This window comes from Lasiosphaeria miniovina, assembly GCF_030549165.1.
Source record: "Lasiosphaeria miniovina strain SMH2392-1A chromosome Unknown B0T26scaffold_2, whole genome shotgun sequence".
NCBI lineage: Eukaryota > Fungi > Ascomycota > Sordariomycetes > Sordariales > Lasiosphaeriaceae > Lasiosphaeria > Lasiosphaeria miniovina.
Window position 1 is genome coordinate 3,020,353 of NW_026848221.1, and position 15,491 is coordinate 3,035,843.

At 56.2% G+C, this 15,491-nt stretch overlaps 6 protein-coding genes across 6 annotated transcripts; 2 read left to right on the forward strand and 4 right to left on the reverse strand.

Moving 5' to 3' along the window:
* Positions 1-1,493: 1,493 nt before the first annotated feature.
* B0T26DRAFT_738257 (uncharacterized protein) lies at positions 1,494-2,781 on the reverse strand (the record flags this gene model as incomplete). Its single annotated transcript, XM_060443570.1, has 2 exons — positions 1,494-1,657; positions 1,728-2,781. The coding sequence occupies 2 exons, from the start codon at positions 2,779-2,781 to the stop codon at positions 1,494-1,496; spliced, it is 1,218 nt and encodes a 405-aa protein (XP_060300468.1).
* A 1,196-nt stretch (positions 2,782-3,977) lies between these two features.
* Positions 3,978-4,671, reverse strand: B0T26DRAFT_638622 (uncharacterized protein; the record flags this gene model as incomplete). The annotated part of the gene is made up of 2 exons (XM_060437059.1): positions 3,978-4,143; positions 4,223-4,671. The coding sequence occupies 2 exons, from the start codon at positions 4,669-4,671 to the stop codon at positions 3,978-3,980; spliced, it is 615 nt and encodes a 204-aa protein (XP_060300469.1).
* Positions 4,672-6,254: 1,583 nt separating this feature from the next.
* Positions 6,255-7,525, reverse strand: B0T26DRAFT_672259 (uncharacterized protein; the record flags this gene model as incomplete). Its single annotated transcript, XM_060439429.1, has 4 exons — positions 6,255-6,292; positions 6,372-6,541; positions 6,668-7,332; positions 7,373-7,525. 4 exons carry the CDS (start codon positions 7,523-7,525, stop codon positions 6,255-6,257), a joined length of 1,026 nt encoding a protein of 341 aa, XP_060300470.1.
* A 1,978-nt stretch (positions 7,526-9,503) lies between these two features.
* On the forward strand, positions 9,504-9,923 carry B0T26DRAFT_747928 (uncharacterized protein; the record flags this gene model as incomplete). The annotated part of the gene is made up of 1 exon (XM_060444898.1): positions 9,504-9,923. One exon carries the CDS (start codon positions 9,504-9,506, stop codon positions 9,921-9,923), a length of 420 nt encoding a protein of 139 aa, XP_060300471.1.
* Positions 9,924-10,291: 368 nt separating this feature from the next.
* B0T26DRAFT_738260 (peptidyl-tRNA hydrolase) lies at positions 10,292-11,003 on the reverse strand (the record flags this gene model as incomplete). Its single annotated transcript, XM_060443571.1, has 2 exons — positions 10,292-10,348; positions 10,395-11,003. The coding sequence occupies 2 exons, from the start codon at positions 11,001-11,003 to the stop codon at positions 10,292-10,294; spliced, it is 666 nt and encodes a 221-aa protein (XP_060300472.1).
* Positions 11,004-11,683: 680 nt separating this feature from the next.
* On the forward strand, positions 11,684-12,840 carry B0T26DRAFT_672262 (BAR domain-containing protein; the record flags this gene model as incomplete). Its single annotated transcript, XM_060439430.1, has 6 exons — positions 11,684-11,696; positions 11,768-11,818; positions 11,890-11,935; positions 11,991-12,064; positions 12,133-12,339; positions 12,446-12,840. 6 exons carry the CDS (start codon positions 11,684-11,686, stop codon positions 12,838-12,840), a joined length of 786 nt encoding a protein of 261 aa, XP_060300473.1.
* Positions 12,841-15,491: the final 2,651 nt, after the last annotated feature.

A 15,491-nucleotide genomic window follows, 5' to 3' on the forward strand; every position in this document is an offset into this window, starting at 1 on the left:
CAAGCGTTTCAGAGAAATTTGGCGACGTAGGCTTCGTCGTTTGGAGCCAGGCCTGATACCTTAGGCCTCATCTAGCCAACTCCAATGTTCTGGCAGGCTAGGGCCATGAAGATTTAGGAAGTCCGAGAAGGATTCAGTCCATTTCGGAGAGCCGGACCCGCAGGTTCGGACTAAACAACGCGCTAATGAGGTTGAAGCCGCTAATCGAGACCATGTTTCTCCACGGGCTGGTCGAGGGCCTTGGCGGCCCGTTTCAACCCGCTTTAGAGTTTTAGTTACTGCACAGCTGTGGCAGAGGCTCGGGTACTCGTTTATTGAGACTCTACATTAAAGGAGCGACTGCGAAGCTGATTCTCGGAGCTATTATAAAGGACAGAATACCTGACCTAATAGAGGAAACACTCCAATAATACTTGCATTTCCAGTGTCCAAATTCCCACTGAACCGAGCAAATCCCGCAGCAATTATACCGTCTAGAATTCCATGACCACCCTACACAGACTGCTCCAGCCACCTTACAGCGCCAGGGCGAGGCCAAAATCAAATGCCCAGGTGTACTAGCGCATCGCTGTGCCATATACCCGTCCCTGGGCTGGGCCATATGCACTTTATCAGCGTTGCGCCTGCGCTGTTCTTGGAGAGAAAGTTCAACGCGATACGGCACTCGCCCGCCTGCGGCTGAAGAAATAGCCCGCGCTTCTCGTCTAATTATTTGAAACTGCAGCCAGCTGTTTAAGCCTGCTATCTTTTAAGTGCTTCTCAAGGTCGGAGGCGAAATCGAGCAGGCCTTGATTTTAGTGACGCGCCGTGTTAGCGGGAGGAATTAACCAAAAGAATGAAGAGGAAAAGATAAGAGCCAGGCAGGCTTGTTTTCTCGGGTTTTGGTTGCCTCACAGCCAGAGTCCAGACTAATTACTGAGACTAGGCCTCAGCTTACGTTAGTAAGCCCAGGGCCTCAGAATCCCCAAGGCCATCTAGAACGTTTTGGCCGGACTTTCGGCCGCCCCCGCCCCGGTAAGAAATGCGAGAGGTGGCCCAGCCGGCCGGCCACCTCGGACTATGGCCGCCCAATGGCCCCCGCCCCCCGCAGGAAATGCGAGGTGCGGCCACCTCGGGCTGCCCACCACACCACCAACAGGCCGTCGCAACTAGTGACCAGTGTTTAGATCTTAGAGCGAGATTGATCTCGCTCCAGCACCGTCTAAGAAGCTAGCTTCGGAGCCACCCTGGAACATCAAGTCGCGCCCGGCCGCTCCACGGACCACGCATCACATTTCTCGCATCAAAGGGCCCCAATCCGGAAACAAAGCGTCATCTTCTCTGATGGGGGCATCTGCTCTCGCAACTATGTACACCGGCCCCGCTCTAAGAGAAACACCCCCCAGGATCTAATAGAATTTCCAAAACCTCGTCGGGTCATGCTGCTATGACTGGGAACACGAGCACGCCCGCCGAAAACAAAAGCCAGAAAATATAATTAGATAGCATCGTCCTCACTCGGCATCCAATGGCGCCCTCGGCGCCGTGTTGTTGACCTGGACGCCGCCGCGCTTCTTCTCGTGGCTGTCGGGCATGGGCAGTGCCCAGCCGCCCTCGCCCTCGGGCGTGGCTAGCCACAGGCGCAGGAGATGCCGCCTCGGCGCGGGCGCAGGGAAGTCTGCACGCAGCAATGTCAGCAAAAGATCACACAGACACACATGGCGACGACGAGAACTTGGGCCGCCTACCCTTGTATTCCGTCCGGGCGTGCAGGAGGTGCGCGTTGCTGACGAACTGCATGTCGCCGACCTCGAGGACCATGTGCAGGGCGAGGCGGTTGCACGTCTCCTCCAGCACGGCCATGGCGTGCTTCTGGGCGTCGCTAAGGGGCGGGACCAGGCCCGCGTCGGAGAAGCGGGTCAGGGAGCGGACGTAGTAGGGGTCCCACTTGCAGTAGAGGCGGCCCTTGCCGCCGTTCTCGAGGTAGATGACGGGCTGGCGGATCCACTGCTCCTGGCCCTCCGAGACCTCGCCCTTGCGATCAAAGTACCAGACGGGCTGGGTCAGCAACTCGGCCACGTCGGGGTGCTCGCGCTGCAGCGTGTTCCAGACGTTGTGAACGCTGACAATGTCGCTCTCGCCGCCCTCGGCGGCGCGGTGGACACACAGCAGGCCGACTATGTCGCCGTCGTCGGCGTGGAAGAACTGGCGGGCCGTGGTGCGGTAGATGCGCACCTTGTGAATCTGGGTGGGGTCGTCGCCGACGTCCTTGACGTGGCCCAGCACGTGGCCGCGGCCGTTCTGCGACACAAAGTAGCCCAGGTAGGTGCCGAGGCCCATGTAGGCCACCGCGTTCTTCTTGGGGCCCCAGACGTCGGCGGGGAAGCGCTTGAAGAGGATGAAGCCCTTGCCGTTGAGCAGGTCTTGGCGCAGCACCGTCAGCACCTTGCCCAGCCGGGGCAGCGGGAAGTTGGCCTGCGAGATGCCGGTGAGGGGCGTGCCACTGGCGATGAAGGCGTCGGCCGTGTCGCTGAGCTCCTGCGCCTCGTCGTCGGTGAAGGGGTGCACCCAGCGCTCGGGGTTGTTGACGTAGTCATCGCGCTTCCACACCGTCGGGCCCGTGATCTCCTTGGGGAAGTCCGAGTACGGCCGGAGCACGTCGTAGAGAGGGGGGTGCTGGCCCGAGGTGCGGATGCCGTCGGGGAAGATGTCTCGTGGGGCTGTGTCCTCCTTTGGCTGTGATGTGCGGCCTGCATCTGTTGGGCGGTATTGGAGCTCGTCGACGAGGATTCCGGGCGCCATTGTCGGGGAGGGGTAGTGCTGCGGTTGTGTGACGATTCTTGTCGTTGGAGTTGGATTTGATGAAGAATAAAGAGGATTTGATTAGGAATAAAGAGGATTAGGGAGGATTGTTGGTCTTTGTATCAGCTCCAGGCTCGAGTCGCAAGCAGGTGATTGATTGATTGATTGATAGTGACGGATCGGTGTGGTGGTGCAAGACAATTGCCTATATAGCTACCTAGCAAAGTCGGTCGGGGTCATCATCGGCGACGTAACGGTGGACAGTGACGAGGCGATTGACGTTGGACAGTAGCAGCCGGACGGGCCGCTGGCCGAGACGGAATGGCGTGATTCCCGAATTGGAAGCCATCGGCCGTGTGGTTGGTCGCCTCCATTGGCCCGTAACCTTCTTTGTCGGGGGCAGCTTCCGTCCGTGCCATGGCGATATCAATCGCGCTGATTGCGTGCTTGCTCGTCGATGGCGCACAAACGCAGCCCCGCACACACTTGGCTTGATGAGGAGGTGGATCCGGAACTTTGGAGCCGTCTTAGCGCCTTCCAACCCACCTCGACCGTTGAGAGCCTATTAGTAATCTGATAATGACAAATTCGGCATTTTTGCCGGGAATAAGTACTAAATGCAAGCGCGATAAGCACAGGGTTAGGGTTGCTGAGACCAGGTGTGAAAGTCAACACCGCAGCTCGTGAAGCCCACGATAAGCTATTTGCAAATGCTAAGCGTTGGAATTTTTGAGTCAAGGACGATTTAACTCGTATCTATCTATTTCGTTTCTCTTTTCTCATAAAAAACAGGTAAATTTTCTCGGGACTGATCGTCAGGACGGAGAAGCCGAAATCGGCAGCTATGAGTTGATTTGTCTGCTGACAAACATGACAACATCGTCTGTCTCATTTATACAAAGAAAGAGATGCTCAAGACGGTTTCTATTTTATTTTATATGTCAATTGTTAACTCTGCAAGCAACTGAAGCTCGTTTTCGTCCCATCCCGTCATTATATCCCCATCATTACCCATTATTCGCTAAGGCTACACCATACCGGCTCGCTCACTCCACGGCCACATCCAAGATGCCCAATGAGTGCCTACACATCCAAATACCGGGAAAGACGACCCAAACATCAATTAACGCCAATTTTCAATGCTTTCAGATTCTCCGAGTCAATTAACAGAGGAATTTAACAGCTCGACACCCGCATCACGCAAGGGCCGTCAGCTCGTACGGCGTAACGTCAACATCAACGAGGCTGCACTTGATCTCGCGATCCGAGTAGATCTGGCCCATGGTCCAGTTGGGGTTGGTGTACTGCGTGTCTGTGCAGTCGAGCTTCAAGTTGACAGCTCCATAACCCGTAAAAGTAGTCCTGGTCGCCTCGCGTCAGCCGGGGCTCCCTGGCCAATAACCCAATCAGGAACAAACAAAAGCAGAAAAAGAAGACTCACGGATACTGCGGATCCTCGTCGCGACACGTCCACGACTGATTAACGCGCAGCGCACCCGTCGCGCGGTTAAAGTCGAACGACGCGCTGCCGCCGCTCTCAGACCCGGCAGGGTACGTGCAGGCGTAGGCCAGGTTGCCATAAAAGAAGTCGCTGAGCTGGCTGCTGGCGGCGGCGCACGCGGCCACGGACCCGTCGGCCAGGTTGGACAGGTTGAAGCTGGCATATCCCCACGAGTTCTGGTGCGCGGGCGTCGTGAAGACGTACGACGCGTGGAAGTCGAACCCGCGCACGCCCCACGCGAACGCCCCGAACGACGCCGCCGTGCAGCCGCCCTCAGATGCTGCTGTTTCTTCTGTAGCTATTGTTGCCACTGGCGAGGCCGTCGCTGGTGCTATTAGCGGCAGGGCGAGAAGGGCTGCCAGGAGGGTGCGAGGGGTGGTGGAATGCATTGTCGTGGCGGTGGTATTGGGGAGGTTTCTTGTATATATAAGAATATTGCGTTCGAGGCGACAAGTGAGGCAGATAAAGTATAATTAATTCGACACGCGACGGCTCTCGTGCATGGAATGAAGAACGAGAAAAGGTTCTGCTCGCTAATCAATCCGTCTGCCTGGGCATGTGACGTGGAGACTGGAGATGACGATGACGATCCGGCGATCGGCTATGGGTCCATGATTAGCGCTCGCAGGCATAAAACCTGGGGACTCCCCGGGCTTTTATATATGTACTTCCCGATATGGTACATCAACGATCCCTTTGGCTCCCTCTCCCATAAAGCTGCTAATTAATTGGGATTTTGGCGATTGGGTTCCTGCATTTCAGCTCCCTCTTTTCTTGGCTTCCGTGTGTTTTCCTAGGTCCGAGGTGCCCGTGCTACCCCAGGTTTTGGAGCAAGCGAGACGGACGGCGGTCGCCGCCCAAAAAAGTCCGGCTAAAATGCGAAGTGCGAGTACGAGAGCGTTGCCCCCTTGCCTTGCCGGGCCCCATTCAATAGCTATTATTAGAGCTGCGGATTCTGGCCTTTTTTTTCTCGTGCCTTGTCAAGATGTCGGTGTGGAGTTGAACGTGGCCCCGTAATTATGTTTTTTTCTCCCCTTCTCGTATCCCTAGAGCTAGGACCCTAGAGCTAGGATGCGTATTTTCCACCGTGCCACTGCAGCCCTGCGCGACGTCATCGTTCCCCAGCCTGTTAATGCGTTGTAATTGCGGCGCCGCTGGGAGGCCACCAATCAGCCATGGCCGGGTGGAGTCATGCAAGATCAATAGGAGGACCACGGCGTGGCTGACGTAGCGTTTACAGTACAACTCAGCGTTTACAGTACAACTCTTCAGGTCCATGTGGTATTGTGTTGTGAAACCTTGGAGGAAATTCTTCTTTTGGCCAAGATACATATTAGCGTATATTAACATTGATAATTAATGTTCTGGTTGTTTCTGTCTTTCTGTCTCAGTAGTCCTAGTCTGAAGACAGATCCTTATTTTTCGTCTTCATGCCTCCCCTGAATGTTCTCTACTCCTCCAGTTTGTGTCGTGCCATTTCTTGAGTCCATGCTGACCACGAACCAGGTAGCACCCGCCGCGGAATGAATGTCGGTTGTCAGGCTTGGGAGTGCCCGTCTTGTGCCTCGCACATTTCTAGAAGACCTCGGTAGTTGTCCTGGCCAGGCGGTGACTGCATCCCACCCTCCGTGCCACGGCGTACGGCAGAGGCTGGGAGTTGGCAAACCTCGTGCAGGTACGACCGTGTGTCGCTGTATGTGGCTCTGAATAACGATGTGTGCCTCGGCAAGGAGGAATGAGATCACTCGAAAGAAATGTGTCCGGGTTCTGCCAGAACTGCCACCACCTCGTTTAACAAACTCAACGACGCTCTACTCGCAGGCGAGGTTCAGTGACAGCCAGTGGATCTATGCAACGACTTTGGATATTATTGCGTATCACGAAGAGTATACAAGCAAATCCGGGTTTACCTTGCTCCGTCTCGCCCTTTCTATCCACGTAATCTAGCATTCACTACCCGCGTAGCCACAATTTACATCTCGCTGGGGCTTCCCGGGAGACTAGGGAGCCCTAAATCGATCGCGGCCGCGAGTCAGCATGTTTTCCCCATGCGGGTCAGGGGAGTAAGTCGTGCGGGGGAGACACTTACAGCCGTCGACATTCTCGTCCACGGTCACGGGCACAGTGCACTTGTTCATGTCCGAGATGCCCTGCGTCTTGAGGGTCGGGCAGTTGACGTAGCAGGTCGAGTCCATGGCCCGCTGCAGCGCGTCGTCCTTCCAGCCGAACACGTAGTCGCCGTGTGAGCCGAAGCCGGTGCTATGCGGGAGCTCTTGTCAGCGGATTAAACCAGAGGAGAATCCCCCCCTCCTTCAATCTTGCATCTGGACCTCTGTCTTTTTCGGCCAGGCCTACTCCGGCCTGAAGCTAAGCACGAACACTTACTGGTCTCCCATGGCCCAGACAAACGGCTGGCCGGTCTCGGGCCAGTCCGCCTTGTTGTTGAACCGGCTCGTGTTCCACACCGTCTCGTACATGAGCTGGGGCACGCGGACGGGGTGCGAGTCCGGGCAGGGGCCGCCGCTCTCAAAAGTTCCCGTCTCGGGGTACGACATGTGCGACATGTGGTCGGGCGAGTCGAGGTTCTTGCCGTCCCAGCAGGTGGGGAAGCGCACGTTGGCCATAATACCGGCCGGGCACGGGCTGGTCGGGAAGTTGACCGACTCGGGGTAGCGCGTGCCTGGCGTTTGCAGACACGTGTACGTGATCTGGCGGAAGCGCGCCGCCTGGTTCTTGCTCCGGTACGACGCCTCGCCGATGAGCATGCGGAAGCCCGGCTTGAACGCCGTCACCTTGGACGTCTGCGCGTAGTTCGCCAGCCCGTCCTGCATGTAGTACACCGTCATGCCGCCGCTGGCGCCCTCGAACCCCACGTTGGGGATGATGGGCACCCGGTGCACGCTCCCGTTCTTGGCTTGGAAGAATAGCACTGCCGTCCAGTAGTTGGAGAAGTCCTCTGAGAACTGGCACGACGTGCAGGTGGCCTCCTTGGAGATGTCCTTGGTCGGATCCATCGTGACGTTGAACGCATTCTGCACGTCTATTGTTAGCTGCTTCCCCGTAGCCGGCGTGGACCCAGGACACACTCACGCCGCCGATGATCTGGTGCAGATGAGGCGACGGGTTTTGACCGGGGTTGACCAAGGGGTCGAGGCGCTCAATGACAATCTGCGAGCACCCAAAACGAAGCAGCGCCGAGGTGGGCGCCGCGAGCCCGAGGGCAGCGAGTGACGTCCAATGCATTGCGGTTGTGTCGTCCACGGATTGATGTTGTGATGCCGTGCTTGAGAGCGGCCGGTCGGGGCCTCGGATATCAGCCCGATCAAGTGCAGACGTTGGTAGGAAGACTTGCACGAGGACAGGGCAAAATCCGCATGACACCCAGGCGCATTTCATGGGTTCTATGGACAGCCCGGGCCTTTATCCGCGGATCTTTGGTTCGGGTCACGATTACCCCTGACATCTTTCCTATCAACTTCGGCTCTTGGCACGGAAAGCAAGAAGACACTCTCTCGACCAGCAATTCCCACGCAGTGGATCCCGGTTGAGCGTGGCTCTGCATGCAAATTTGGATCAATCGACGATAGAAGCGTGGCGTCGGGACGCCAAAGGCTCCATGTGCGGGCTGCCGTGTTGTTTTGGAGACGATTTGCCGGCCAAAAGGGGGTAATCTGGAATTTATTTACTCAACAGCCATCAATCCTATTTTCCCGCCGATCGAGACCCCGCACCTAGCAGAAACTTTGCTCACGTCGGATCCGAACCGTCCCTCATTGGCTGGTGGCAAGTTTGGGGGGATATATACAGCCTTTATTATGCATGGCGCTGTGCCGTGCTCGACCACAAACACCACAAGTCAGAGAGACGTTTATTAGATCAATATCAGTGGGATGCCGCTAGCTTTCCCGGATTGGCAAATCAGCCTCAACCGGCCTGGGCAGGCCTTGGTGGCCTCTGTATGTCCAAAGGATGATAAAGCTTGGAAGCTTCCATGGGCTCTTCTAGTGGCCCTTTCTAGACAGGCACAGGATGCTATATTGAAGGCCCCGGTTTGCTCTATCAAACATCCGTGTTATCTCTCGCCAAGATTCCGAGTTAGTGCCTCTGCATCGGCGACTATACCACTCATTGCGATCATGAATAAGACCTGGGTACAGCAATAGTTATTGCAGCTCTACCTTTAATGTCTGTCGGTCCTCGTCATGATCTTGGAAATGCCTGATCTTCTCCTTTCAAGATTCATCAAGAGAAAACGTGGTCGCTTCGTCCTTTCTGAGTCTCAGACCTACAAATCCGGCCCAGTAAACCGTGAAGAGTAGTATCCCCTTTCCATAGGTATTAAGAACACAAAGAAAGCTATATGCAGGTGCAGGTCGCTTGAAAGCTACTGCAGGTGTGAATATAGCCACTGGTGTTACGTACATTCCTGTTTCCGGATAGAGATAAGTAAAGACAAGAGTTCCCGACTGTATCACATAGCTCACAACGGTTACCAAAACACCACGACTAAGGACTCAAGCCCCTTATACCCCCTGCTCAAGAAGGTTTCGTAGGTCTGACGGCTAGTTCCCCCACGAGAAGAAAGCTCGTTTCGAAATGTACTTTAAAATATACCTCCCGTAACATGGGACGTAAAACAGATAGAACATAGCAAACGTGAATGGTCCTCAAATCTTGCAAAGAGCACCCACCAAGTATCCTTTGGTGTCTCTGCTAACTATGCTTTATGGCGTCATGGCGCCTGTAGCAAATATTAGCACTGTTTCCCAACGAACGGCGCCGCTCAAAGGTTCTCTAATTAGCAAGGCCACGAACCGCGCAGCATTTGCCTCGGCGACAAAGCTCCCAGCTCCGTAGCATAAGGTGTGACTACTGTACGAAACACCGTCTAACGCACGCACCAGCCTCTCTCTGGCTCCGGGACTAGCACCAGTTGGCGGTCCCTCCAGGCCGCTATAGGATACCGGGCTCCGGTAGCGCAAACTTACTCGGTCGTCGACGTCATTGCTTGACACAGTCGTTTTTGATCATTATATCATATAGGATTTGTATCCAGCAACACCGACAAATGTACTATAAACTTCCTCTCTACCGCCGTCTTTGACATTGCGAAACATATACACCAGTCCTTGACTCAACCAACGACGTACACCACAGCTTGACTCAACCACCGACACGTCCCCTATATCCCGCCCCGACAAGACACATACACACACTAAAAATGTCGCCATCCAACAAGCCACTCCGCCAGCTGGCCGCCGAGAAGCTGCACGGCAAGGGCGCGAACCCGAGCCAGCTGGGCGACCCCATCAGCATGAAAGCCGAGACGAGCGACTTAACGTCGCTGGCGGAGACGGGCGGCGCCGGTGACGACGCGGGGTTCCCGGAGACGGTGCGGACGCCGCCGTCGTCGTCGGGCGGGTCGCACGAAGAGAAGAAGCTTCGCGGGGGCCACCACGTGCGCGGCATGATGACGGAGGAGATCCGCGAGGGCCGGGCCCTGCCGCCGAGCAAGAGCCTCGAGGGCGACGCGACGAGCCTCAAGGCCGAGAAGACCGCCGGCGCGGACCCCGCCGACCACGACAATGGGCCTAGGGCTAGCCGGGGGAGCGGAGGCAAGGCTAGGGGTTCCAAGATCTGAGGTCCGGCGCGGAGATGGACTCCCAGCATTGCAAGCCGGCTACATACCAGGGGACATATACAAATTTCGGAACGGGAGCTGAAGAGAGAAGATGGCTAGTATTCCATTAATATAGTTGTTGATAGAACCATTAATATAGTTCTTGTTGATATATTCAACAGAATTGCCAGGGTTCCATGTCGACCCTAGTCAACGATTCTATTGATCGTTTGCCCAAGGATGCGGACATTTAGCGTGTAATACTACCGAGATAACTGCAGACAAGCAGCCCAGCGGCAAGTCACCCTAGAAGCGTCCCGGATCCGTTCTCGTACCATCAGGCTCTAGTGAGAACTCTTTCTTGTACCCGTAGCCTCTGTCTAAATCCATCACCTTAGCGTCGTAATCCAGTCGATACACAGGTATCCGCCGGGGCCACCTCTTTCCTAAGAGCTCCCTTACAGTTGGTTTTCTCCGTGGATAGTTGGGCACTTCCAGCTTCGGCGCGGGTTCTTGCTCCCAGCCCTCGACCAGCGCGGTCACGGCCTGGAAGATGCCGTGGGGCGCCGTTTCCTCGATTACGGAGCGGCAGCGGTTCGTAACCTTACTGAGCACGAACTCGGACACGGCGTGGTTCGCGCGCGAAGACGGCCGCCCCGTGCCGACGGCAAGGCGCGCCCACGGGTAGTTGCGGCACCTCATGGACTCGTGCAAGCTCTTGACGCCGTTGTGGCCGCGCGGGCTCTGCCCCCAGGCCCGTGTCTTGATCGCGCCCAGCTCGGCCTCCAGCTCGTCGTGCACGACAATCAGCGCCGTATCGGTGAGCTGGAGATCGTTATCTTTGACGTAGCTTGTAAACGCTCTGTTGAGCCACTTGCCCGAGTAGTTCATGACCGACGGGCTCTGCCATAGTGTGATTCGCGGACCGACCGACGCGAGGGTGTACTGGCTGCCGATCTTCTCGGGCGTGAAGGGCGGTTGGTCGTGTGTTAATGATTTTTGTAACGCCTCGAGCGCAATGTGGCCTATAGAATGGTACGTGTCTCGGTATTGGCCCGGATTCCCGAGGCTGGTAATGACGATGCGCTTGATGCTCGTCATTTTGCGATTGTTCAAGCCGGCGGGAATCGCGGGCTCGCGAGCTTGGTTGTCGTCGTGCTTGTCTCCCGGCGGATATCGATCTCGGTTTTCGCAGATTGCAAGTTGAAGTCGCGGGAGGGTGCGTGCGGAGACATTAAAGACAGAATATCCCACGACTTGCTCGGTAATCAGTGTTGTTGCTACTAAAGTGCCACCCCCGAGAATTGGAAATCCTGTCGAAAACCCTAGAAGTGGAGCTGCCGCGCACTGGCCCTCTTGCGCCCAGTGCTTACTGTTCTGGTTTGACCCGCCTTGCCGAGGGGTGGCTTTGCAATGGTCGCGCTGACGTCGCTGTTGCCTGTGCCACACTTGATGTCTCGCTGGAATTGGGGTCGAGGAAATTGTTTGGGCGGGGGAATCTGGAATCAGCGGACGGCACCGCCACACTCAACGTCGTCACCCCTCCGCAAACCCGCTGTCCCCTTCCCAAGCCAGGCACGACAAGGATCCGCGAACTTGCCGGCAGTCATCATTCTTGCGGTTTGCTTTTTCGGCCCGGCCCTCTCAACACCAGCAGACGACAGCTACATCGACAACCTCCTGGAGCGCACGAGCTCCACGGCAATACTCAGCATTCCTGATTTTATTTTCGGCCATATTTCCACGTCGCCCTCGACCCGAGAACCCGCAGTTTGCCCATCATGTCGTGGGCAGGTATGCACGCCCCGCCACGGCCGCAACCACCAATAAATGTGTCTAACATGTATTGCCTTCCCTGTTTGCAGGCTTCAAGAAAAATGTCAACCGTGCGACGACGCAGGTGATGATGAAGACAGGTTCGTCACCCTCTCTTGTTTTGTATGTCGACCCCTCACCTCTGAAGGTGGCTAACCCGAGGTTCCGATAGGTCATGTCGAGAAAACGAACGACCGCGACTACGAGGTTGAGGAGAGGTACGATATCTTCCGAGGGGGTTGGGTGACGGCCAAGAGCTAAACTTTTGGATAGGCGGTTCAGGACCATGGAGGCGGCGTCACTGCGGCTGCAGAAGGAGGCGAAGGGATACCTCGATTCTCTACGAGGTAAACAGCCAGCAAGCAGGAGGGGAGGCAGGGTCACAAGAGATGGCGCCAGCTAACCTTGCGCGTAGCGATGACGGCCTCACAAATGCGGATTGCCGAGACGATTGACGCTTTCTACGGCGACGCCGGGGCTAAGGACGGCGTCAGCAGGAGCTACAAGCAGGCCGTCGAAGACCTCGACGCGGAAACGATCAAGGCCTTGGACGGGCCGTACCGGACGACGGTGCTGGAGCCCATTACGCGCTTCTGTGCCTACTTTCCTGACGTGAATGAGTGTACGTGGCCCACGCCCGCAGTTTCGCTGGATTTTAAAAACACTTCTTTCGTCTTTTCCCTTCAGCACCGCATGCGTCCTCTAACATGATCCACCCCCGGAGACAGGTATCAAGAAACGCAGTCATAAACTGCTCGACTACGACGCCCTGCGCGCCAAGGTCAAGAAGCTCGTCGAGAAGCCCGACAAGGACGTGACCAAGCTCCCGCGGGCTGAGAAGGATATGGACATGGCCAAGGCAGCGTACGAACAGCTCAACGAACAATTGTGCACGGAGCTGCCGCAGCTCATTGACCTCCGCGTACCCTACCTCGACCCGTCGTTCGAGGCGCTCGTCAAGATCCAGCTGCGCTTCTGCGCCGAGGCGTACAGCAGGATGGCGCAGGTGCAGCAATACCTCGACGCCGACACGCGGGAGCAGTACGCCCAGGGCCAACTGGACAGCAGGGTCGAGCAGGTGCTGCAGGAGATAAGAGAACTGAGCATCAGCGGGACCGTCTGAGAGGTGTTAGTTCGGGAAGCCGGCAGAAGTACGGCGGACAGAGGAGAAAACGGAACTACGGGCTTTTTATTTTTACGGCGTATGAGATGTGACATTGATAATTGTGGGGAGCCTGAGGCGAGACAACCTGGCGTGAGACCCGTGGTCAACACTCGTCCGCGTTTTTCTGTGCTTGCCGACGAGCATGTATTTGGAGGGGCGCCTTTGCCAAGGCAGGGCCATCCTCCACCGGGGCGTTTGTAACAGTATAGCATCATTAGGTCCTTTGTCAATGGCGGCACCTTAAACTTTTGGACAGACGGAGTACGAAGTACTGGTGTTAAGATCTAGTGTTTCTGCAGAGTCTTGACTAGTACTAGGATGCATGTACGAAATATTCGTACAAGCTTTGTTGACATCTGTATTGACAGATATTCAGGATCCAGAGAAGCAAAGATCCATAGCGGGAGGTCAAGTCCGTAAGCTTGATCACTGTTGGGCAAGACACAGCAGGATGAACTACAGTGCCGGGCTAGTTATCTGTACTCTCCCCTTCCTTGTCGTCATTGAGCTGCGTGTCCGGATATGGGAATCTAGTGCAGCGAGGCCGTGGTCGGAACGCCCCGGCATCAACTTTAATGCACAGATATGGGACCCCACCTTGGTGTTTCATGAACTGGACAGGTATCCCATGCATTCAAGGTCTATCCAGACGCCGCCGCATTGAGTCTGGAGACATTGCAAAACCAAGCAGTTCGGGGCTGCGAATGGCGGGCGCGTGGTGGATCGTTGACGACGAGCCCAGACAGACAGGCATTCTCGGAAGCATCCCCGGAGCGAGGACGAATAATTACCAACTAGATCAGCGCGCGGATCTGAGCGGATGTGATTCTCGACCTGAGGGACAGAGGGATAGCATGCAGGAACACGGCATTTGGCAGTCTTGGCATCCAAAGATAGATCACCGCGCGCATAAGAGATCAGCCCTGCAACGAGGGCCCCACGAGAACGAGACGGTGACGAGGCGCTAGCAACAACGCCTACGTTCTAGAAGTCGCAATTTGGGCGACGGTTTGTTCCGGCCGACACCAGAGACAGACAAGGCTTTCTCTGCTGCAACGTGTGACGATGTTTTAGGTTGTTTGCCTGTTGGGTAACCACACCGAGGCTAGTCGGTCGCCGCGTCTTTTCCAGCCAAAGACAAACAAATCATCGGATCCGAACAGCGATTAAGAAAAAAAAAAAAAAAAGGAGCTGGCGGCAGAAAATGTTCCCCGTCGATTGGATTAGCGGCTCGCCGACACAAGCCGGCCCAGCTGGCGGGAACGCGACGATTGGAGGTACCCCGTTGAGGCTGAAACATGCACCCAAGCCAGAGCCCACTTTCCGGGGCGGTTTGACCACAGCTTAAAATCGCAAGGTCTGGCTCAGCGTGACGCAAAAGGGAGAATGCGTTTCGGGACTTGCCATGGCCTGGCCACACGATTGGCGACCAAGGAGAGGCACATGGGTTTGGCGGCTCTGCAGCGTTTAGTCTGAGCGCCGGGCCCGGTGAAGATGTTGTGAGATGGTGGCTTTTTCTGGTTTCCATTTTTACACCTTGGCGTCAAAAGCTCAGGGCAGCTCTTTCCCCCTGCTTGGGCCCCCGGTCATTCGATGCCGCTGGACTGGCATACGGAATACTAAGCGCGAATCCGTCGGCGCCAAAGTCCGAGAGTCTCTGATCAATGGAATAGTATTACGGCATCGCAGGAGATGGCAGGGGATTAGTCGCACACCACTTGCGTTCTTTTCGGGCCGGAATTCCAGCGCCCAGAGTCCTCTTTGAAGAAGGTGCATGTCGTGATGTGTAGCCATGGCAGTCATGGCGAGAGGGGGATACGGTAGCTCTTTTAGGCTATTGCACCGCGAACATGTGGGTGGGGGAGACATTTGGCGGCCCGAAGACAAATCGCGGCCGAGACGAGATTGCAACGACAAGCGCATGACGGTGGCCACTAATCTCCAGTTGGTGGGCGTCCTTTCCCGAGCGATGCCCAGCCAGCTCCGATCCTTGAGCTTGTGTGGGAATTTTCTTTGAAGCGCATCCGCAGGCCCATCGCATCGTCCCATTGAAACACGCCGAGAAACGTGTCTGTTGAGATGACACGCTAGCTAGAGGCAATAGACTAGACTTGTGGGGGCGGAGATGCTGCGCCTCCTCAAAATCGGGAACCGCTTGGCTGGGGAGACCCAGAACGACCCTGTCATGCTGCTATTTTCCGGGGTCCAGGAACCAGCGACTCTGATGCAACGGCAGGCAAATGGTCGCAAAGACGGCCGCCGCTTGCCATACAACGCAGAAACCGTCCCACTGAGCGTTTCGATCAGGCAAATAGGATAGCCAAGGCTGGGGCCCTTGTGGACTCGCGCGCCTTCCTCATCCGTATCTGAGAGCTGAGACGTCCCTAATTCGGACCACTGTCAATCGAGAAGGTGCCCAAAGTGCAGAGCGCGCCGGCGCCGTGGTCCGCCAGTCGCCATCATTATTCGCCAGAGCGACTGCGACAAATGGAAAATTGCGCGTTTAAATGGGCAGGTTGGGCCGGCGGCCGGCGCCGGGTGCTGCACGTTGGTTCACTGGCCCCCTCGGCCAGTCCGTCACCGAAGGAGTATTGCGTGGTGCAGTATGT